Source organism: Dendropsophus ebraccatus, chromosome 6, assembly GCF_027789765.1.
Source record: "Dendropsophus ebraccatus isolate aDenEbr1 chromosome 6, aDenEbr1.pat, whole genome shotgun sequence".
In the NCBI taxonomy this organism is placed as follows: domain Eukaryota; kingdom Metazoa; phylum Chordata; class Amphibia; order Anura; family Hylidae; genus Dendropsophus; species Dendropsophus ebraccatus.
Window position 1 is genome coordinate 115,848,594 of NC_091459.1, and position 23,195 is coordinate 115,871,788.

Here is a 23,195-nt window from a genome sequence, read left to right on the forward strand (position 1 = left end):
CATAAGAAATGTGCGCAGCGATATAAGTTGATGACCATAGTTCCCAGTAGAGAAGTGATGGTGACTGTAGTAGGGTTACATCACATAACACTGGATAGGAAATATTCCTTTATGTGGATGGCTATTTGGTGTGATGACACACCGCCAACAACAATACTGTGGATAAAGGAAGAATATTCCACCTTAAACGCTTCCCCTGTATATGGATTCCAATCAATCACCTCACAATCCGCAGAACGTCTGCCAAGATTTCCTTTCAGCCGGCAACTTCATCTCTCGTGCCTTCTGTCAGTGGGAAGAGGCTTAAGTTTCCTGTGCTAAGAATTACGGCTCCCGCTAGTACCGCCATCATGCCTGTCAGCCAGCCATCCTCTGCTTCTTAAATATACGGCGCGCTCGCTATCCCCACGGCCTCATTACTTCCCGCGCTTCATGTTAACCACAATATGCGGTAAACAATAAATCCGCCCTTGTATAAAAGAATTATACGAGCGTTTACTACGCCAATATTCTCCCCAGTAATATTCCCACAGTACGGCAAGTCTGCTCGACAACAGAAAAAAACCAATGACTGTATGGCCGGGTTCACACTAGTTTTACAAAGGGGGAGTTTTATCAATCATGGTCTAAAGTGAAACTGGCTCAGTTGCCCCTAGCAACCAATCAGACTCCACCTTTCATTTTACAAAGAATCTGTGAGGAATGAAAGGTAGAATTGGTTGCTAGGGGCAACTGGGCCAATTCTACTTTACACCCGTGCCTCAAACTTTCAATTTTTTTTAAGCATTTTTTAAAATGTTTTGCCTTTAGGCCAGTTTTAAGTATACTGTGTACTGTTAGTCAAAGCCTACTTAACTTGTTAGCTGCCGGGCTAACAAGCGAATAGGGTACCAGAAAATCGATAGGCCGTAAAAGTACACAGTATCACAACGGATTTCCTTAAAGTTTTTAGGTCGTATGACGCATTTATGGCGCCAAATTACTGCAGGTCAGATCTTGGCGAATAGAAGCCAAGCTGCAGTAACCAGGTCTGGCCACTATGTAATGAGCGTCGCTGTCTGCTTCCAGCCCCAATTACTATGCAGTGAGGGGGCCAAACAGCTTACAGGGCTTTTACATATGGATTCAACACTGGATTTCAGTCGGCAAAATTGTAAATTAAAAAAAAAAAATGGTGCTTTAAATCCAAAATTGTGTTTCCACAGCAAATCTGCATTGTAAATTTATGGTAAAAAAAAAAAATTCAGAAGAAATCCACAGAATATAGGACATCTCTACAGATACACATGCCACTAAAGTAGTAGTACTTCACTGAAAGTATGTGGTAACATAGAAGAATACCCGACTGTACAGTACAGTGCGGTGCGGTCTGGGATATCCGTGTAATTGGTGATAAAGGACCATGAAATCCTGAAATGAGCGGATAACTTGTTTTAACTTTAACACTCTAAACTGATGTATTAGAGGGATTACCAAGGCTTAGAAAAACATGGACACTTTCTTTCAGAAACAGCACCACTCCTGTTCTCAGTCCCACTGAAATGAATGGAGGTGAATTGTAATACCACACACAACCTGAGGACAGGGGTGGCGCTGTTTTTGCAAGAAAGCTGTGCATCTTCTGATCCTGGATATTCTGTACTTTTATTTATGCGGTAAAAAAAAGCCACAATAAAATCCTTTCCTTCAGCATCTGATAATCCAGAAACTCTGATCATGAGGCTCTTGTCTCCAAAACTGTGATATAATGTATAATTTTACAAGACCAGCATACGGTAGGATAACGTGTGGAGGTCTTTGTAGTACATCTATATGGCTGGATGTGATTACTTATACAGTATATATAGTATTCACATCATGCAGCTTTCCACTGCTATAGGAGTAAAACATCCAGCCCTACCAGTGCAGGCTGCCTTAAAGAGCGGAGTCACTTAGTACATAAAAAGCCCCAACACTCAATAAATGCAGAGACCAAACCTAATCTAAACAGCACAAACCCTGTTCCCACCGATGGCTTCATAGTATAAGCTTCCTTGGCTTAGCAGCTGCATGCAAGCCTTACATGACCAAGCACAATGCCAGGTGTTGGATAGGGAGGAGTAACATTTGTTCTATGGAGTGACAGATCCCAATTCTCTATCTGGTATCTGACGGATGAGTCTGGGAGAACGTCAGGAGTACCGGCCTGACTGCATTGAGCCAGCTGTAGTTTGGTGGAGAAAGGATAACACTACGTGGGGTGTTTCTGAAGGATTCGTATAAACTCTGTAATAGGAGATCTTAAAGGGTTATCCAGCGCTACAAAAACATGGCCACTTTCCCCCTACTGTTGTCTCCAGTTTGGGCGGGGTTTCGAAACTCAGTTTCATTGAAGTAAATGGAGCTTAATTGCAAACCACACCTGAACTGGAGACAAAAAACATGGCCACTTTTCCCCCTACTGTTGTCTCCAGTACAGATGTGGTTTGCAATTAAGCTCCATTTACTTCAATGGAACTGAGTTTCAAAACCCCACCCAAACTGGAGACAACAGTAGGGGGAAAGTGGCCATGTTTTTGTAGCGCTGGATAACCCCTTTAATGCTTCCATATACCAACAACTTATGGACAATTGTCGCTTCCAACTTTGTGGGAACATTAATGCTGCGTTTACACGGAACGATTATCGTTCAAATTTTCTCAATAACGATCGCATTAAATCGTTCATTTTGATCTTTAAACATGTTCGTGTACACAGTCTTTCAAAGATTCACCCTATGTGTGAGATGGGCTTAAGCGATCTTAAACACGATCGCAATAACGATTTTTCTAACGATTTATTAGTCTAAACACTGATCATTATGAAAAAACAAATTGTTGCTTCAAAGTCGTTAAAGGAACAATTGAGCGAATTATCGCTTCATGTAAATGTAGCATTAGGGTATTGGCTCTTTTCGGGTCCAGCATGACTAGTGAAAACCAGATCACAGCTACAACTTCTGTTACAACTGCGTCTGGTTTAGACAATACTCAAACCAGAATCAGCAGCACATCCTCTAACCCCTACATACTTTTAGCGTGGATATATTATAATATATATATATATATATATATATATATATATATATATATATATATATATACACACACACACACACACACACACACACACACATATATATATACATACACACCTATTACCATGCAGTTCTTACCATTTATTCCAGAATTATCCCACTGGTTCTTCGCCGGTACTCGTTCAGCATTTGGCAGTCCTGGCGATACCAATAGTAGTAGATACAGAACCATAGCCACATTGAGGCATCTGTAAGACCCGCAGGAATCCATCTCGTCTTCTAAACGAGCACCAAAGGTCAAAACTCCAAATAGTCAATGTCCAACAGGTCCATTCACCATCAATGTACGCAGGAGAGTAATCCGCATGACAAGCCAGACCATCTACTTCTCTCCTTAAAACATTTCCTTCACGTTTTCGAGGATATGTAAGAAGATGACGTTACCACCATAGTTATATCGCCTGTCTGGAGAGAGAAGAACAAGGCACAGTGAGAGAAATACAAGCACGTCATGGACATCCATCCTCGCTGATCATCAGATTCTAGGTATATGGCAAATGTTTGGATCAGTCTAAGGGCCCTATTCCACCGGACGATTATCGTTCACATTATCGTTAACGATCGCAAACGACCGCTATTGCGAAAGACCTTAAAACGTTCACTCATTTCCATGGAACGATAATCGTTACTTATGATTGTATTTGCGATCGTTTTTTTCTTTGCTATTGCGTTCGTATCTACTGCGAACGACCGAACGATTTCTTATTCAATGCAAACGTTTTGCGAACGAGCAACGATAAAAATAGGTCCAGGTCTTATAAAGCGATCAACGATTTCTCGTTTGGTCGTTAATCGTTAACTGCATTTCAACCGAACAATTATCGTTTAGATTCGAACGATTTAACGATAATCTGAACGATAATTGTCTGGTGGAATAGGGCCCTAAGTGTTTGTTAGATAGAGGTAGGAGAAGAGCTCAACTAAGCACTCTCCCTGGACAGTCCCCGCTACAGGGACTAATTCCTCCAGGGGGATTGAGATTGTAAATGACCGGAGAGTGAAGCGCCTTGTCAAGTGCTTCTCCCAGCTCTGTCTAATAATTGGTTAGACCATTCAGTGCTATGGGACTGATGTCCATAAAAAAGAGTGATCTATATCAGTCCTAAAGCAGTGCAGGGAGTTGAGGTCATGCACCAGTCATTATAAGGTATGCTATAAATTTACAGTATGGGTTGTTAGGTTGTAAAAATACCAAACACACATGGATGAATATCTGCACATAAACAACCTAAAAAAAAGTTCAAACATTCAACTATAAATGACTGCGGATTTTACTAACTAACAGGAATCTGTAAAGCAGCCATAGTCATGAGTAGGTAGAGATCTGGCAAAAGTTTTGAACTTGGTGTTCAGAATCCAACCGATCGCTAAAACAAATAGGAAGAAGAGTGTATGACGGACTTAAAATGGAGAGTAAAAAGAGAGGGGAGAGAAGCACTCAGCTGTGCGCTTCTCTCCTCCACTTATTTGGGAGATTAGTTGGGGTCTGAACACCTGACTAATCAAATTTTGTTTTAATTTTTGGAAGACATGTAAAAAAAATTTTTTAACGTGTCAGGTACACCTTAAGCTGGTGTCACTAGCAGATTAGCGGAAGTTCCGTCGTAACCATGGATCATAGTTATCTATACTGATGTCAGTCTGTATAATTATCTATACTGATGTCAGTAACCTGCAGATAGTCCAGGACTTGTGGTCATACTATGGGGGCCTTTAATACTCATCACTAGAGATGAGCGAACCGGTTTCGGGTTCGAGTCGATCCGAACCCGAACTTTCGGCATTTGATTAGCGGGGGCTGCTGAAGTTGGATAAAGCTCTAAGGTTGTCTGGAAAACATGGATACAGCCAATGACTATATCCATGTTTTCCACATAGCCTTAGGGCTTTATCCAACTTCAGCAGCCACCGCTAATCAAATGCCGAACGATCGAGTCCGGATGGACTCGAGTATGCTCGAGGTTCGCTCATCTCTACTCATCACCCTGTACAATGGGACCAACGATAAACCAACAAACAACCAAAGGGCCCATCGGCTGCTCAGGTCATTTTGACCTTGCAAAAAAATAAAAATCACTGGCTATCAGCCGCATATCCTCCCATATGATAGGTGATGAGCGATGGTAGCTAGAGAGGAGCGAACCTCCGGCACACTTGGGTTCGACTCATTTGATGGTGGCTGAAGAAGTTGGATGCAGGCCTAGAGAGTCCTGGAAAATATAGATACAGTCTATGGTCTATGACTGTCTCCATGTTTCCCAGGACTCCTCAGGGCTGCATCCAACTTCTTCAGCCAAATGCCGAGTGTACAAGTTCAAACCAACCTGAGCGTGCACAAGGTTCACTCATCTCTAATGGTAGGAAAGGGCGTCAAAAGCTATCTGCCGACCATTCATCCAGCCCTCCCTGCATTGTAAAAGGTTCTGTAAGCAAGCGCCAATCTACAAGCTATCCGGCCACGTAATAGAGCCCTTACACAGTTTTAGTATATCCGCCCTTATTGCTTCAGTTTGTCATCTGTGTCTTACCAAGGCATGATGGGAGTTGTAGTTGAAAGGTGGCAGCTTCCCCATCACTGCAGCAAGGGTCTGTCCAGCGATCTGGAGCCATCCCCGGGGCAACAAGACCATTCAACATCCTATCTGTGCCCTCATAGGCTGAAATGGGACATGCCGCCAGAGCTATGTACTATATGGTATAGCCAGGTAATAAAATGGTGTATGTACGCTAGACGGCCGCTGGGTCCCCAGATATACGTGACCCCTATAACTTAGATTTCACCTATTTCCCCGGAGATAAGCCATATATAAATCCGGCAGCCTCTTATCTCCATCGTACCATAGAAATCACAGGCCGGAGACTTCGAGGTGATGGCGTCCATCACACAGGCAGCGGTCTATGGTCCGGGACCGGTGATCGGCCAAGCTGGATGAGAACGTCCGCCAAGTCCTGGTACATGGGAGCAGCTGTCAGGGCAGGTTCACAGCCAACAACCATCTGGACGGACTCCTTCAGAAACATGGATGCTGGAGGAGTACGAACTCAATGGGGACAAAGTGATCAGACGCCAATATTCACTGCAAGTTATATCTATCTATATATAAATACTTATAGCAGTGTCCCCCTATCCGCAGCTCAATAACCAGCTGTAAGGGAATGATGGGAGTTGTAGTTTTACAACAGCTGGAAAGCAAGATTTGGGACCCCCGTATAAGGTCCATATACCCCTTACCTTATAGCAGCCCTGCCCCAATCTGCACGCTAAGAGACAGTCATGTGACATCTCCATTGACTCCTATAGGAAGTGACACCAAACAAACCGCACAATAAGTCCCCGGCGCAGCCCGGCCCTTTATCACCATCCCAGCTAAGAGGAAGCGAGACTGGTAGAGCAGCTAAAGGGTTAACAGGCACACTACGGTATAGAGCAGCGCCATAACGGCGATCACACGTAATAATCCATTACGTACCTTCTCGTTGTGAATCCGGATGTGCCCGCAGAGCGGAGGACCCGGCGCACGGATACACACACACTCACTACTCGCCTGCGGTATGAAGCACAATCATGCAACAAGTCTCCTCTTCCTACACAGAACCGGAACTTTATGCCACAGGATATCCTTGCGCTCCTGTGAAAGCGCACCCGAGGCATGTGATCAGTCTGGCGTAAGGTATGTGGTAAGCGTACGTAGTTTACGTAAGGGATCACTTTTGAGCTTGCGGAGTCGTGTGGTTGCTCTGTTATCCCGCGTGTGCAAGTCCCGGCATGTGTGACACAGTGTGTGAGCATTGTGTGTGCGGCCAGCAGGGAGGAGGCACTTCTTATTAACCCCCTTGAAAATGCAGCTTTAATTTTTGCGGTTAATTTCTTTCTTATGAAATTCAGATCATAACTACTGGCCACTATATGGCTGTCCTGCTGTCACTATAAAGCTGTCCTGCTGTCACTATAAAGCTGTCCTGCTGTCACTACATGGCTGTCCTGCTGTCACTACATGGCTGTCCTGCTGTCACTATATGGCTGTCCTGCTGTCACTATATAGCTGTCCTGCTGTCACTACATGGCTGTCCTGCTGTCACTATATGGCTGTCCTGCTGTCACTACATGGCTGTCCTGCTGTCACTATATGGCTGTCCTGCTGTCACTACATGGCTGTCCTGCTGTCACTATATGGCTGTCCTGCTGTCACTACATGGCTGTCCTGCTGTCACTATATGGCTGTCCTGCTGTCACTACATGGCTGTCCTGCTGTCACTATATACCTGTGCTGCTGTCACCTGGTCACTATATGGCTGTCCTGCTGTCACCCATCACCTGGTCACTATATGGCTGTCCTGCTGTCACCTATCACCTGGCCACTAAATGGCTGTCCTTCTGTCATTATATAGCTGCCCTGCTGTCACTACATGGCTGTCCTGCTGTCACCTGGTCACTACATGGCTGTCCTGCTGTCAGCTGGTCACTACATGGCTGTCCTGCTGTCAGGCCCGGACTGGTAATCTGGCAAGCCGGGCAAATGCCCGCTGGGCTGGCCGGATTACCAGTCCGTGGGCCGCCCGGGCTGCATACTAAAAAAAAAAAAAAACACCGCTGCGGCCCGCTTGTCTCTGCCTATCTGTTCCTGGCGTGCTCCTCCAATCCAATCAACGTGGATTGGATTGGAGGAGCCGGCAGGGGCGGGCCAGCCGGGCCGAGAGATGCGGGCTGCAGTGGCATGTGTGCGTCTCTGTCTCGCCCCCGGGACCGCGCGCTCAGGGGTAGGTAGGGCTGGGGGGCATGTGCTGCCCGGGCCGGTCTTCCGCGCCAGTAAGAGTCCGCAGACGTGCCGCGTGCAGGCACGTCTGCAGGCACCTACACCAGGCCCCCAGCGGTGACGTAACTTCCCCGACGCACCGCTGAGGACCTGGGAGTAGAGAGAGGAGAGCCGCTGCGCTGCTGCAGCAGGAAGAAGATGCTGTGCACCGAGATCCGAAGGAAGAAGCTGCTGGGAGCGAGGTGAGGTGAGAATGTTTTTTTTTTTTTCTTTACCCCCTTCACATGTGGCCACACAGCGGCAGGGGGGGGGGTGGTGGTTGCAGGAGGCTATTCTATATTGGGGGGGGTGGATGCAGGGGGCTATTCTATATGGGGGGGGGGATGCAGGGGGCTATTCTTTATGGGGGGGGATGCAGGGGGCTATTCTATATTGGGGGGGATGCAGGGGGCTATTCTTTATGGGGGGGGATGCAGGGGGCTATTCTATATTGGGGGGGATGCAGGGGGCTATTCTATATGGGGGGGGATGCAGGGGGCTATTCTTTATGGAGGGGATGCAGGGGGCTATTCTATATTGGGGGGATGCAGGGGGCTATTCTATATGGGGGGGGATGCAGGTGGCTATTCTTTATGGGGGGGGATGCAGGGGGCTATTCTATATTGGGGGGATGCAGGGGGCTATTCTATATAGGAGGGGATGCAGGGGGGCTATTCTATATTGGGGGGGATGCAGGGGGCTATTCTATATGGGGGGGGATGCAGGGGGCTATTCTTTATGGAGGGGATGCAGGGGGCTATTCTATATTGGGGGGGATGCAGGGGGCTATTCTATATGGGGGGGGATGCAGGCGGCTATTCTTTATGGGGGGGGATGCAGGGGGCTATTCTTTATGGGGGGGGATGCAGGGGGCTATTCTATATTGGGGGGGATGCAGGGGGCTATTCTATATGGGGGGGGATGCAGGGGGCTATTCTTTATGGAGGGGATGCAGGGGGCTATTCTATATTGGGGGGGATGCAGGGGGCTATTCTATATGGGGGGGGATGCAGGGGGCTATTCTTTATGGGGGGGGATGCAGGGGGCTATTCTATATTGGGGGGATGCAGGGGGCTATTCTATATAGGAGGGGATGCAGGGGGGCTATTCTATATTGGGGGGGATGCAGGGGGCTATTCTATATGGGGGGGGATGCAGGGGGCTATTCTTTATGGAGGGGATGCAGGGGGCTATTCTATATTGGGGGGATGCAGGGGGCTATTCTATATGGGGGGGGATGCAGGGGGCTATTCTTTATGGGGGGGATGCAGGGGGCTATTCTTTATGGGGGGGGATGCAGGGGGCTATTCTATATTGGGGGGGATGCAGGGGGCTATTCTATATGGGGGGGGGATGCAGGGGGCTATTCTTTATGGAGGGGATGCAGGGGGCTATTCTATATTGGGGGGGATGCAGGGGGCTATTCTATATGGGGGGGATGCAGGGGGCTATTCTTTATGGGGGGGGATGCAGGGGGCTATTCTATATTGGGGGGATGCAGGGGGCTATTCTATATAGGAGGGGATGCAGGGGGGCTATTCTATATAGGAGGGGGATGCAGGGGGCTATTCTATATTGGGGGGGGTGCAGGGGGAGGCTATTCTATATTGGGGGGATGCAGGTGAGGCTTTTCTATATTGGGGGATGCAGGGGGGGCTATTCTATATTGGGGGGATGCAGGGGGAGGCTATTCTATATTGGGGGGATGCAGGGGCTATTCTATATGGGGGGGGTTTGCAGGGGGAGGCTATTCTATATTGGGGGGATGCAGGGGCTATTCTATATGGGGGGGGGTTGCAGGGGGAGGCTATTCTATATTGGGGGGATGCAGGGGAGGCTATTCTATATTGGGGGATGCACAGCAGGGGGCTATTCTATATTGTGGGATGCAGGGGAGGCTATTCTATATTGGGGGATGCAGGGGGGGCTATTCTATATTGGGGGATGCAGGGGGCTACTCTATATAGGGGGGATGCAGGGGGGCTATTCTATATGGGGGGTGCAGGGGGGTATTCTATATGGGGGGATGCAGGGGGCTATTCTATATTGGGGGGGGGTGCAGAAGACTATTCTATATTGGAGGTGGTGCAGCGGGGGTATTCTATATGGGGGGTGCAGGGGGGTATTCTGTATGGGAGGGGGATGCAGGGGGCTTTTCTATATGGGGGGGTGCAGGGGGGTACTCTATATGGGAGGGATGCAGTGGGCTTTTCTATATGGGGGATGCAGGGGGCTTTTCTATATGGGGGAATGCAGGGGGCTATTCTATATGGGGGGGTGCAGTGGGCTTTTCTATATGGGGGGGTGCAGGGGGCTTTTCTATATGGGGGGTGCAGGGGGCTTTTCTATATGGGGGGATGCAGGGGGCTATTCTATATTGTGGGATGCAGGGGAGGCTATTCTATATTGGGGGATGCAGGGGGGGCTATTCTATATTGGGGGATGCAGGGGGCTACTCTATATAGGGGGGATGCAGGGGGGCTATTCTATATGGGGGGTGCAGGGGGGTATTCTATATGGGGGGATGCAGGGGGCTATTCTATATTGGGGGGGGGTGCAGAAGACTATTCTATATTGGAGGTGGTGCAGCGGGGGTATTCTATATGGGGGGTGCAGGGGGGTATTCTGTATGGGAGGGGGATGCAGGGGGCTTTTCTATATGGGGGGGTGCAGGGGGGTACTCTATATGGGAGGGATGCAGTGGGCTTTTCTATATGGGGGATGCAGGGGGCTTTTCTATATGGGGGAATGCAGGGGGCTATTCTATATGGGGGGGTGCAGTGGGCTTTTCTATATGGGGGGGTGCAGGGGGCTTTTCTATATGGGGGGTGCAGGGGGCTTTTCTATATGGGGGGATGCAGGGGGCTATTCTATATTGGGGGGGTGCAGAGGGGCTATTCTATATGGGAAGGATGCAGTGGGCTTTTCTATATGGGGGAGATGCAGGGGGCTATTCTATATGGGAGGGGATGCAGGGGAGGCTATTCTATATTGGGGGATGCAGGGGGCTTTTCTATATGGGAGGGATGCAGGGGGCTTTTCTATATGGGGGGGATGCAGGGGGCTATTCTATATGGGGGAATGCCGGGGGCTATTCTATATGGGAGGGATGCAGGGGGCTTTTCTATATGGGGGGGTGCAGGGGGCTATTCTATATTGGGGGTATGCAGGGGGCTATTCTATATGGGAGGGGGATGCAGGGGGGCTATTCTATATGGGAGGGATGCAGGGGGCTGTTCTATATGGGGGGGTGCAGGGGGCTATTCTATATGGGTGGATGCAGGGGGCTATTCTATGTTTGGGGGATGCAGGGGGCTATTCTATATTGGGGGTATGCAGGGGGCTATTCTATATGGGAGGGGGATGCAGGGGGGCTATTCTATATGGGAGGGATGCAGGGGGCTGTTCTATATGGGGGGGTGCAGGGGGCTATTCTATATGGGGGGGTGCAGGGGGCTATTCTATATGGGAGGGATGCAGGGGGCTATTCTATGTTTGGGGGATGCAGGGGGCTATTCTATATTGGGGGTATGCAGGGGGCTATTCTATATGGGAGGGGGATGCAGGGGGGCTATTCTATATGGGAGGGATGCAGGGGGCTGTTCTATATGGGGGGGTGCAGGGGGCTATTCTATATGGGTGGATGCAGGGGGCTATTCTATGTTTGGGGGATGCAGGGGGCTATTCTATATGGGGGGGTGCAGGGGGCTATTCTATGTTTGGGGGATGCAGGGGGCTATTCTATATGGGGGGGTGCAGGGGGCTGTTCTATATTGGGGGGATGCAGCAGATGTGCAGCGGGGGGCTATTCTATATGGGGGATGTACAGCAGGGGGGCTATTCTATATGGTGGGATGTATAGATGAGGATGTTGCTGGAACAAGAAGCCTAAAATGTCTGTCTGGCAGATCCCGTGGAGAGGAGTCCTGGCCAGAGAAGCCTTCATGATGGCCGGAGCCAGATGAAGAAGAAAAGGAAAAGTGGACGACTCTTCATACAGAGAAGACGCCTACTGTGAGTGACATCACTTTTAAGGTCTGCAGAACCTTTACACAGCTGGGATCTGCCTCAGTATCAGGGGTGTCACACTCCGGCCCTCCAGGTGTTGCAAAACTACAATTCTTGTCATGCTTTAGCTGTCCAGGCATGATGAGATTTGTAGTGATGTAACAGCTGGAGGGATGGAGTGTGACACCTGTGTTCTATTGTCACTGCTTTGGGAGAATATTGGTCTTTATATAGTGGCTGTTATTTGGTGCCAGTATAGTGGTATTATCCAGTCACCGTATGCTGAGGGTAATGGGCATGGTGTGATGGTATTACTCGTATTATTGGTAATATTAGTGTTTTATATAGTGGATTGTATTCAGTCACAGTGTAGCGGTATTAGTCATTATGTGGTGGTAATGGCCGTGCTCATGGTGTATTTGTTACTTATATACTGGTAGTATTGGTGGGTTTGCTTAGTAACAGTATTGCAGTAATGTGTACAGTGTGGTGATATTTGCTTACACGTTTTATTAACTATGACAGTATTATCATGCACAGAAAATTCTTACATATGTTACCATTATATATCCTAAAATTTGTCCTGGGGCCCTACTTTTACCATGGATGGATGGATAGGAGATAGATGGATAGGAGATACATAGGAGGTATAGCGGAAGCGGCACTCGGTGTCTGATGGGTGGATGGGTGCTGGCTGTGTCTGCAGTTGAACCCACCGAAGAGACTGTATAAGGTAGGTAAATCACCACAGCACTCCGGATAAAGTAAAAAAAACAAGTGAATTTATTGCTCCCGCACTGCACAGAGCGAAACGTTGCAGTGTGGGAGCAATAAATTGACTTGTTTCTTTACTTTATCTGGAGTGCTGCGGTGATTTACCTACGATAGATAGATAGATAGATAGATAGATAGATATCCAGTAGGAAATGACTATCTAGCAGCTTATTATGTAGCTTTGATTACACATGGGATCACAACCAGCAGACACATTTTAATAATTAAAACCTTACTACTTATACCGCCAATATATGGTGTGCAGACATAGTCAGGATAAAAGGGATTTAAAAAATATAGTAACTTTTGTCCAAAAACAGCACCATCTTCAGGTTATGTGAGGTATTACAACTTGGCTCCATTCACTTCAATGGAACTGAGCTGCAATACCTCACACAAACTGAAGAAGAGTGTGGCACTGTTTCTGGAAGAAGGTGGACATGTTTTTCTCCTTTAAAGGGAATCTGTAAGGTCTAAACCAGGTCTAGGGCTGTAGATCTCAGCAGACAGGTGTAAGGGAGATATCACTGACAGGATCTTTAGTCCAGTGTAAACTTTTATAGTTGTCTTTTTCATTACCAACTAAAGTTTCACAGCAGCAGCAGCAGCAGCACCACCTTATATGTCCATCAGTCAGAGCAGGAAGGGGCGGGGCAGAAGGTGCTGCTGTGGCTCCACCTCTGTGACACTTCAGCTGGTAATGGAAAGAATGATTATAGAGGTTTACACTGGACTAAAGATCCAGTCCCTGACCTGTATGCTGGGATCTACAGCTGTGCACCTGGTATAGACCCCACAGGTTCCCCTTAAGGGAACGTTCATACCTAATCCAATGCGGATTTGATGCTTCTGATGTAATCAGTTGAAATGAATGCATAAATATGCCGCATCAAATCCACAGCTGATCATGTTATATTATTATTATTTTCAGGTGCTGATGGTGGGTTCACATGTTTAAGGGAGTATTGGGGGACACAGCTAAATGAAGCAGAATTTGCTACAGCGCGTATTTTACATGGCTATCCATGATATGGTGTGTGGGCTGCTGGGGTCTGATTGCCAGGGCTGATTTTAAGTCCCAGTCCGGCCCTGCCTGCTGTCACCTATGACCTGGTCACTATATGGCTGTCCTGCTGTCACCTATCACCTGGTCACTACATGGCTGTCCTGCTGTCACCGGGTCACTATATGGCTGTCCTGCTGTCACCTATCACCTGGTCACTATATGGCTGTCCTGCTGTCACCTGGTCACTATATGGCTGTCCTGCTGTCACTTGGTCGCTATGTGGCTGTGCTGCTGTCGCTTGGCCACTATATGGCTGTCCTGCTGTCACTGAGTCACTATATTGCTGTCCTGCTGTCACCTATCACCTGGTCACTATATGGCTGTCCTGCTGTCACCTGGTCACTATATGGCTGTCCTGCTGTCACCTGGTCACTATATGGCTGTCCTGTTGTCACTTCATCACTATATGGCTGTCCTGCTGTCACCTGGTCACTACACGGCTGTCCTGCTGTCACCTGGTCACTATATGGCTGTCCTGCTGTCACCTGGTCACTATATGGCTGTCCTGCTGTCACCTGATCACTACACGGCTGTCCTGCTGTCAACTGGTCACTATATGGCTGTCCTGCTGTCACCTGGTCACTATGTGGCTGTCCTGCTGTCACCTGGTCACTATATGGCTGTCCTGCTGTCACCTGGTCACTATATGGCTGTCCTGCTGTTACCTGGTCACTATATGGCTCTCCAGCTGTTACCTGGTCACTATATGGCTGTCCTGCTGTCACCTGGTCACTATATGGCTGTCCTGCTGTCACCTGGTCACTATATGGCTGTCCTGCTGTCACCTGGTCACTACATGGCTGTCCTGCTGTCACCGGGTCACTATATGGCTGTCCTGCTGTCACCTATCACCTGGTCACTATATGGCTGTCCTGCTGTCACCTGGTCACTATATGGCTGTCCTGCTGTCACTTGGTCGCTATGTGGCTGTGCTGCTGTCGCTTGGCCACTATATGGCTGTCCTGCTGTCACTGAGTCACTATATTGCTGTCCTGCTGTCACCTATCACCTGGTCACTATATGGCTGTCCTGCTGTCACCTGGTCACTATATGGCTGTCCTGCTGTCACCTGGTCACTATATGGCTGTCCTGTTGTCACTTCATCACTATATGGCTGTCCTGCTGTCACCTGGTCACTACACGGCTGTCCTGCTGTCACCTGGTCACTATATGGCTGTCCTGCTGTCACCTGGTCACTATATGGCTGTCCTGCTGTCACCTGATCACTACACGGCTGTCCTGCTGTCAACTGGTCACTATATGGCTGTCCTGCTGTCACCTGGTCACTATGTGGCTGTCCTGCTGTCACCTGGTCACTATATGGCTGTCCTGTTGTCACCTGGTCACTATATGGCTGTCCTGCTGTTACCTGGTCACTATATGGCTCTCCAGCTGTTACCTGGTCACTATATGGCTGTCCTGCTGTCACCTGGTCACTATATGGCTGTCCTGCTGTCACCTGGTCACTATATGGCTGTCCTGCTGTCACCTGGTCACTATATGGCTGTCCAGCTGTTACCTGGCCACTTTATGGCTGTCCAGCTGTTACCTGGTCACTATATGGCTGTCCAGCTGTTACCTGGCCACTTTATGGCTGTCCAGCTGTTACCTGGTCACTATATGGCTGTCCTGCTGTCACCTGGTCACTATATGGCTTTCTTGCTGTCACCTGGTCACTATATGGCTTTCTTGCTGTCACCTCGTCACTATATGGCTTTCCTGGTGTCACCTGTTTACTATATGGCTGTCCTGCTGTCACCTTTTATATGCTGTTTCCTAACAGGAGCTGCCCCTTGGCTGGGTCCTTCCCGGAGGGATATCTGGCTAGTCCTGTGTTTTGAGACTCTTCAGTGAGGCTCCACGGGCTCCTCTTTTGCATATTCATGTTTCCCAGGGGGGAATGCACCTAGGATTTCATTGCACTGACCGCTTTCTCTAGCAACCGGCAGTGTTAACGTTTGGCTGGTCTCCCTGAGATCAGTGATCTGTTTATCTTATGGCTCTGCTAGGCATTGCTCCCACCTAGCCAGAATCCTGCTCCACACTGATGAGGGACAACACCCCGAAACAGCTGTATGTGGATGGTTATCTGGCCTTGGTTTATCCCTTGTCATTACATTGACGTATAGTGCCACTTACAGGAACCACCCCTTGGCTGGGTCCTTTCTGGAGGGATATCTGGCTAATCCTGTGTTTTGAGACTCTTCAATGAGGCTCCACAGGCTCCTCTTTTGCATATTGATGTTTCCCAGGGGGCAATGCACCTTGGACTTCACTGCATTGAGCGCTTTCACTAGGTGCTGGCAGTGTTAACGTTTGGCTGGTCTCCCTGAGTTCAGCAATCTGTTTCTTTTATATTGCAATGGAGTGCCGAGCCAGGATCAGCGCCATTACGGCACTGACCCCGGACGGGGTAAGATGTGTGGATCGGGCTGCATCTAGTAATCGGATACAGCTGTCAACTTTGACAGCTGCATCCTATTACTGTATTAGCACGCACGGCGAACGGACCGTGCACGCTAATAGCTGCGGTCCCGGGCTACGATCGCCACCTGAGATCGCGGCAGTTCAGGGCGTGGCCACCGCCGCGCGGCCCCCGCTCTGAACATGTGGAGCCGGCGCTGGATGTACGGGTACGTCCAGGGTCGCCTAGGGGTTAAAGACCACCAGATACTTACATCAATATACCGCAAACCGACAGACCGAACTGCTTACCTGAGAAGCGACAGCTTCCATCCCAAACATACAAAACAATCCATTATATACAGCCAGGTAATTCAGTATATCCGTATCTGCTCAGAAAAAGCAGACCTGGACCAGCACCTCCTTTATCTTAGGACTGAACTCCTCCAATTGGGGTACAAACCAAACATGACGGACAAACAGATCAGCCAAGCAGCAGCCATCAGCAGGGACACTCTCCTCACATACAAGGAGGCCCAAGATGAACCCCGAGTAGTTGTCACCTACAATCTACAGCTGGAGATCCTATGAAAGATTTCTAGGGAACTCCAATCTGTGCTACACAAGGAGAGCAGACTAAAAGAAATATTCCCAGTCCCCCCACTGCTTTCATTTCGGCAACCACCAAACCTGCGACAAATCATTATCCGCAGTGCTCTGAAGGCCCCAACGGATAATGGCACCTCACCCTGCCTACAAAACCGATGCAAAACCTGCACACATATCCATATGTCTGACAGTGTACCAGTCCCACAGTCACAGGAGCAGGGGTGATTCTAGCCTCTCTGCTGCTTGAGGCGAACTATAGGATGACGCCCCTCCCCCCCCCGTTGTCCACCCTACACATATAAATAGGCTTTCATGTCAAGACACAGTCATTTTATTTCTTGTGTTATGGCAAGGGTTATTAAATAAAGAAGTTTAAAGAATAATACTGACTGTACTCTCTCAGGAACAGAGATCTGCGGGGCAAAGACTCTGGGATAGTTCTGAATACTTTCTTGACATTGACAGGCACAATCAAGGTTTCCGGCCAAACTCTCACAACACTGAAAAAGACAAAGAAGACACATACGTAGACTGAGTACACCATGCAGATTCTTTTAGGCACTAACTTCCAATTCCAAAGGGATTCTCTTGTCCTTTTTAGGAGGTTTTATCATTGTAAGCATATTACAAAGTGCCCTTCTTCTTGCATCCCCAACAATCAACTCCTATCCTGACCTCATAGCTGCAGCTACAACTCCTATCCTGACCTCATAGCGGCAGCTACAACTCCTATCCTGACCTCATAGCTGCAGCTACAACTCCTATCCTGACCTCATAGCGGCAGCTACAACTCCTATCCTGACCTCATAGCGGCAGCTACAACTCCTATCCTGACCTCATAGCGGCAGCTACAACTCCTACCCTGACCTCATAGCGGCAGCTACAACTCCTATCCTGACCTCATAGCGGCAGCTACAACTCCTACCCTGACCTCATAGCTGCAGCTACAACTCCTATCCTGACCTCATAGCGGCAGCTACAACTCCTATCCTGACCTCATAGCGGCAGCTACAACTCCTATCCTGACCTCATAGCTGCAGCTACAACTCCTATCCTGACCTCATAGCGGCAGCTACAACTCCTATCCTGACCTCATAGCGGCAGCTACAACTTCTATCCTGACCTCATAGCTGCAGCTACAACTCCTATCCTGACCTCATAGCTGCAGCTACAACTCCCACCCTGACCTCATAGCGGCAGCTACAACTCCTACCCTGACCTCATAGCGGCAGCTACAACTCCTATCCTGACCTCATAGCGGCAGCTACAACTCCTACCCTGACCTCATAGCTGCAGCTACAACTCCTATCCTGACCTCATAGCGGCAGCTACAACTCCTATCCTGACCTCATAGCGGCAGCTACAACTCCTATCCTGACCTCATAGCGGCAGCTACAACTCCTATCCTGACCTCATAGCTGCAGCTACAACTCCTATCCTGACCTCATAGCGGCAGCTACAACTCCTATACTGACCTCATAGCGGCAGCTACAACTCCTATCCTGACCTCATAGCTGCAGCTACAACTCCTATCCTGACCTCATAGCTGCAGCTACAACTCCCACCCTGACCTCATAGCGGCAGCTACAACTCCCACCCTGACCTCATAGCGGCAGCTACAACTTCTATCCTGACAGCTGGAACTACAACTCCCATCTTTACCTCATGGCTGGAACTAGGGCTGGGCAATATGGGCAAAACATAAAATCTTGATTTCTTTTGATTTTTTTCTCAATACTAGATTTAAATCTTGATTTTTTTTTAAATGTATTCTTTGCTAATTCTGATGGGTGTAGTAGTAGAGGCATAGTGGCTAAGGGGTGTAGTAACAGTAGAAGCATAGAAGATGAGAGGTATAGTAGTAGATAAGGGGAGTAGCAGTTTTGGGAGTAGTAGTAGTATCAGAAGTGGAGGTAATAGTAGGAATGGTAATGGGAGTAGTATTGGGGTAATAGTATAGTAGTATTGGGGTAGTAGTAGAGTAGTATTGGGGTAGTAGTAGAGCAGTATTGGGGGTAGTAGTAGAGTAGTATAAGAGTAGTATTGGGGGCAGTAGGAAAGCAGTATTGTGGGTAGTATTGGGGGTAGTAGTAAAGCAGTATAAGAGTAGTATTGGGGGCAGTAGGAGAGCAGTATTGGGGGCAGTAGTGGGGTAGTATTGGGGGTAGTAGTAGAGCAGTATTGGGGGTAGTAGTAGAGCAGTATAATAGTATTGGGGGCAGTAGGAGAGCAGTATTGGGGGTAGTAGTGGGGTAGTATTGGGGGTAGTAGTAAAGCAGTATAAGAGTAGTATTGGGGGTAGTAGTGGGGTAGTATTGGGGGTAGTAGTAGAGCAGTATAAGAGTAGTATTGGGGGCAGTAGGAGAGCAGTATTGGTGGTAGTAGTGTGGTAGTATTGGGGGTAGTAGTAGAGCAGTATTGGGGGTAGTAGTAGGGGGGCGGTTATGCGGCGGCGGATTTAGCAGCGGCACAACCAGGATCACTGCAGCGGCTGTGTGTGCCCTGCTGTGTCAGTGTGCCGCCCCCATGATTACAGCTGGTGGCGCCGCCTGAGGCAGACATCTCAAGTCGCTTCATCATTGCGGCGCCCCTGCACAGGAGGGACACACAATCAAGGGAACATTTTCTTGCAGATCTTCCTATGTGGTGTATCTGATCATCAGGCCATTAATCTGACAACAATCAGATAGCAGCCAGAGCTTACCATCCTCTTGTCACGCCTCACCAGCTTTAGTTTATGGACCTGTTGTAAATAGCAGACCCTGTGTATATTGCATTTTGTTATTTTTAAAGTTTCTAAAATCCTTTGATGAGCTCTGTTTAGTGTGTATATAAGTCTGTGATTTTTTCAGTTCTGTATAACATCATGTCTGACGAAGGGAGCTAGACTTCAGAAAGCTTACAATCAAATATAAAAGGTATCGCCTGATTTCTTCTCTAGTCTACTAAATCTCTGCATAGTAATGGAGCTGATTGTGCCGCCGCTCAGGGCCGTCTTAACAAAACTATGGGCCCCTGGGCACAGCTGTGGACTGGGCCCCCCCACCCAAGATCAAGTCCCCGCATCCCCCTCCCCCCTAACCTTGTGCTGTGCAGCCCCATGTGGGGAAAAAGAAATAGAATACCCCCCCCTGCATCCCCCATATAGAATAGTCCCCCTGCATCCCCACATATAGAATAGCCCCCCCTGCATCCCCCCATATAGAATAGCCCCCCCCCTGCATCCCCCCATATAGAATAGCCCCCCCCCTGCATCCCCCCATATAGAATAGCCCCCCTGTGCATCCCCCGATGTAGAATAGCCCCCCTGTGCACCCCTCATATAGAATAGCCCCCCTGTGCATCCCCCCATATAGAATAGCCCCCCCGTGCATCCCCCATATAGAATAGCCCCCCTGTGCATCCTTCCCTTATAGAATAGTCCCCCTGTGCATCCCCCCATATAGAATAGTCCCCCTGTGCATCTCCCCATATAGAATAGCCCCCCTGTGCATCTCCCCATATAGAATAGCCCCCCTGTGCATCTCCCCATATAGAATAGCCCCCCTGTGCATCCCCCATATAAAATAGCCTCCCTGTGCATCCCCCCATACAGAATAGCCCCCCTGTGCAAACCCCCATATAGAATTGTCCCCCTGTGCATCCCCCCATATAGAATAGCCCCCCTGTGCATCTCCCCATATAGAATAGCCCCCCCTGTGCATCCCCCCATATAGAATAGCCCCCCTGTGCATCCCCCCATGTAGAATAGCCCCCCTGTGCACCCCTCATATAGAATAGCCCCTCTGTGCATCCCCCCATACAGAATAGCCCCCCTGTGCATCCCTCATATAGAATAGCCCCCCTGTGCATCTCCCCATATAGAATAGCCCCCCTGTGCATCTCCCCATATAGAATAGCCCCCCTGTGCATCCCCCATATAGAATAACCCCCCTGTGCATCACCCCATATAGAATAGCCCTCTGTGCATCCCCCCATATAGAATAGCCCCCCTGCATCCCCCCATATAGAATAGCCTCCCTGTGCATCCTCCCCTTATAGAATAGCCCCGCCTGTGCATCCTCCCCATATAGAATACCCCCCTTGTAGAATAGCCCCCCATGCAGAATAGCCCCCTGTATATCTCCCCTTAAAGAATAGCCCCCCTGTGCATCCCCTATGTAGAATAGCCCCCCTGTGCATCCCCCTTATAGAATAGCCCCCCATGCAACCCCTATGTAGAATAGCCCCCCCTGTGCATCCCCCCTTATAGAATAGCCCCCCCTGTGCATCCCCCTATGTAGAATAGCCCCCCTGTGCATCCCCCCTTATAGAATAGCCCCCCCTGTGCATCCCCCCCATACAGAATAGCCCCCCCATGCAGAATAGCCCCCCTGTATATCTCCCCTTATAGAATAGCCCCCCATGTGCATCCCCCTATGTAGAATAGCCCCCCCTGTGCATCCCCCTATCTAGAATAGCCCCCCCCCTGTGCATCCCCCCTTATAGAATAGCCCCCCATGCAGCCCCCTATGTAGAATAGCCCCCCCTGTGCATCCCCCCTTATAGAATAGCCCCCCCATGCACCCCCCTATGTAGAATAGCCCCCCCTGTGCATCCCCCCTTATAGAATAGCCCCCCCATGCACCCCCCTATGTAGAATAGCCCCCCCCCTGTGCATACCCCCCTTATATCATTAAAATATCTACAAAATGAGTCAAATAATGTTCCTAAACCAGAGATTGTTACAGCCAGGGAAAGAACTGTGCATCTTATAGTCACTTTTGTAAAAAAAAAAAAACCTGCCCCCAGCTGTGCTTTCCCAGCAACTAGGGGGTGCCTCACAGTTTGAATAGCACTGGTCTACAAGAAAGAAGGAGTCACCATCAGCACAGATGAGGATTCTTTACTGTAAGAGCAGTGAGACTATGGAACTCTCTGCCACATGATGTTGTCATTATGGGACTGATTCACCAAATAAATTCTCAATAAATATATTGCAAGTTATGGGCATTAGATTACATGTGACAGGACGCCGATCCAGGGATTATTCTGATTGCCACTGGAGTGCGCAATTGGCATCTGCCTCATAAGGGTTTTTGCCTTCCTCTGGATCAACACAGTAGGGTTATAGGTTGCACTTGATGGACTTATGTCTTTCCTCAACCTTATTAACTATGTAACCAATCACCACATAATAAGCCAGGAAAACCCATTACAGACGCATTTCTGGAGAATAAAACATGTTTGTTACAACCGGCACCCACAATTTCTGTAAAAAAAGAATGACAACCCCTCTAGTTTACTACAGTTCCCTTAACAGCACATGACACATTTTCCCATGGCACATAACTCCATGAGGTCACATCATGTGACTTCATGACCTCCTAATGATATTACTGTAACATCCATAAGTAATAGGAGGGTACACTACACTGATATATTTAAGAAAGGAGAATTTTCTTAAAGGGAATTTATCACCATAAAAATGCAGACATCATGTTATAGAGCAGGAGGAGCCGAGCAGATTTATCTATATAATTGGGGGGAAAGATTCAGTATACCCTTCCATCTGTTGATTCAACTCTCATGGTTAGGAGTCCATCAAGTCATCCTAGAATTAAGTGACACCGCCCACTGGACTCCTAAGAATAGAAAGTGCAGGGGATTCAATCAATAAGGGTCCATTTACACGGAAAGATTATTTGACAGATTATCTGCCAAAGATTTGAAGCCTAAGCCAGGAATGGATTTAAAGGGAATCAATCACTTAAAAAACGGCTATAACGCTATGGGAATGTGCTGTAGCAGCACCCCCCCCCCCCCTCCCTGGAGTGTACAGCCCGAACACTTACTTTATAAAGTTGGCGCCCTGTATGTAAATTACCCCCAAGTAGTCACAGTGGGCGGTGAGCTGCGGCAAGTAGTCACAGTCCCTGGGCGTTCCGGAGCAGTAATCACACCCCCTCTGGGTGTGATTAGCCTGCATAATTGTGGCGACGTCACCGAGAGGCGCGCTGTCCCTAACGTCATCATGCCTACGTTCTTTCTGTGCCGCTCATGCGCAGTACAGCGGGGCCGGTCCGCGCCGTACTGCGCAGGTGCAAAATAGCCTAGAACTCATTGCCAGACCTCCAGCAATGAGTTTGAGGCTTTCTGCACCCGCGCAGTACAGCGCGGACCGGACCCGCCGTACTGTGCATGAACAGCACAGAAAGAACGTAGGCGTGCTGACGTTAGGGACTGCACGCCTCTCGGTGACGTTGCCACAATTATGCAGGCTAATCACGCCCAGAGGGGGCGTGATTACTGCTCCGGAACGCCCAGGGACCGTGACTACTTGCCGCAGCTCACCGCCCACCGTGACTACTTGGGGGTAATTTACATACAGGGCGCCAACTTTATAAAGTAAGTTTTCGGGCTGTACACTCCAGGAAGGGGGGGGTGT

General features: G+C 48.8%; 1 protein-coding gene across 2 annotated transcripts in view; it reads right to left on the minus strand.

The window, feature by feature from the left end:
* Positions 1-6,723, minus strand: part of ADAM17 (ADAM metallopeptidase domain 17) — a 38,749-nt gene extending 32,026 nt beyond the window's left edge. The window contains exons 1-2 of one of the 2 annotated variants that reach the window (XM_069975715.1): positions 6,586-6,723; positions 3,194-3,520 (exon numbers count right to left, since the gene is read on the minus strand). In XM_069975715.1, coding sequence (XP_069831816.1) covers positions 3,194-3,326 — 133 coding nt within the window. In that variant the 5' untranslated portion in view covers positions 3,327-3,520; positions 6,586-6,723. Of the gene's footprint in view, positions 1-3,193; positions 3,521-5,953; positions 5,975-6,585 lie in introns of those variants that run through there. The other variant, XM_069975717.1, reaches the window with a different exon arrangement.
* Between the last annotated feature and the right edge of the window lie 16,472 nt (positions 6,724-23,195).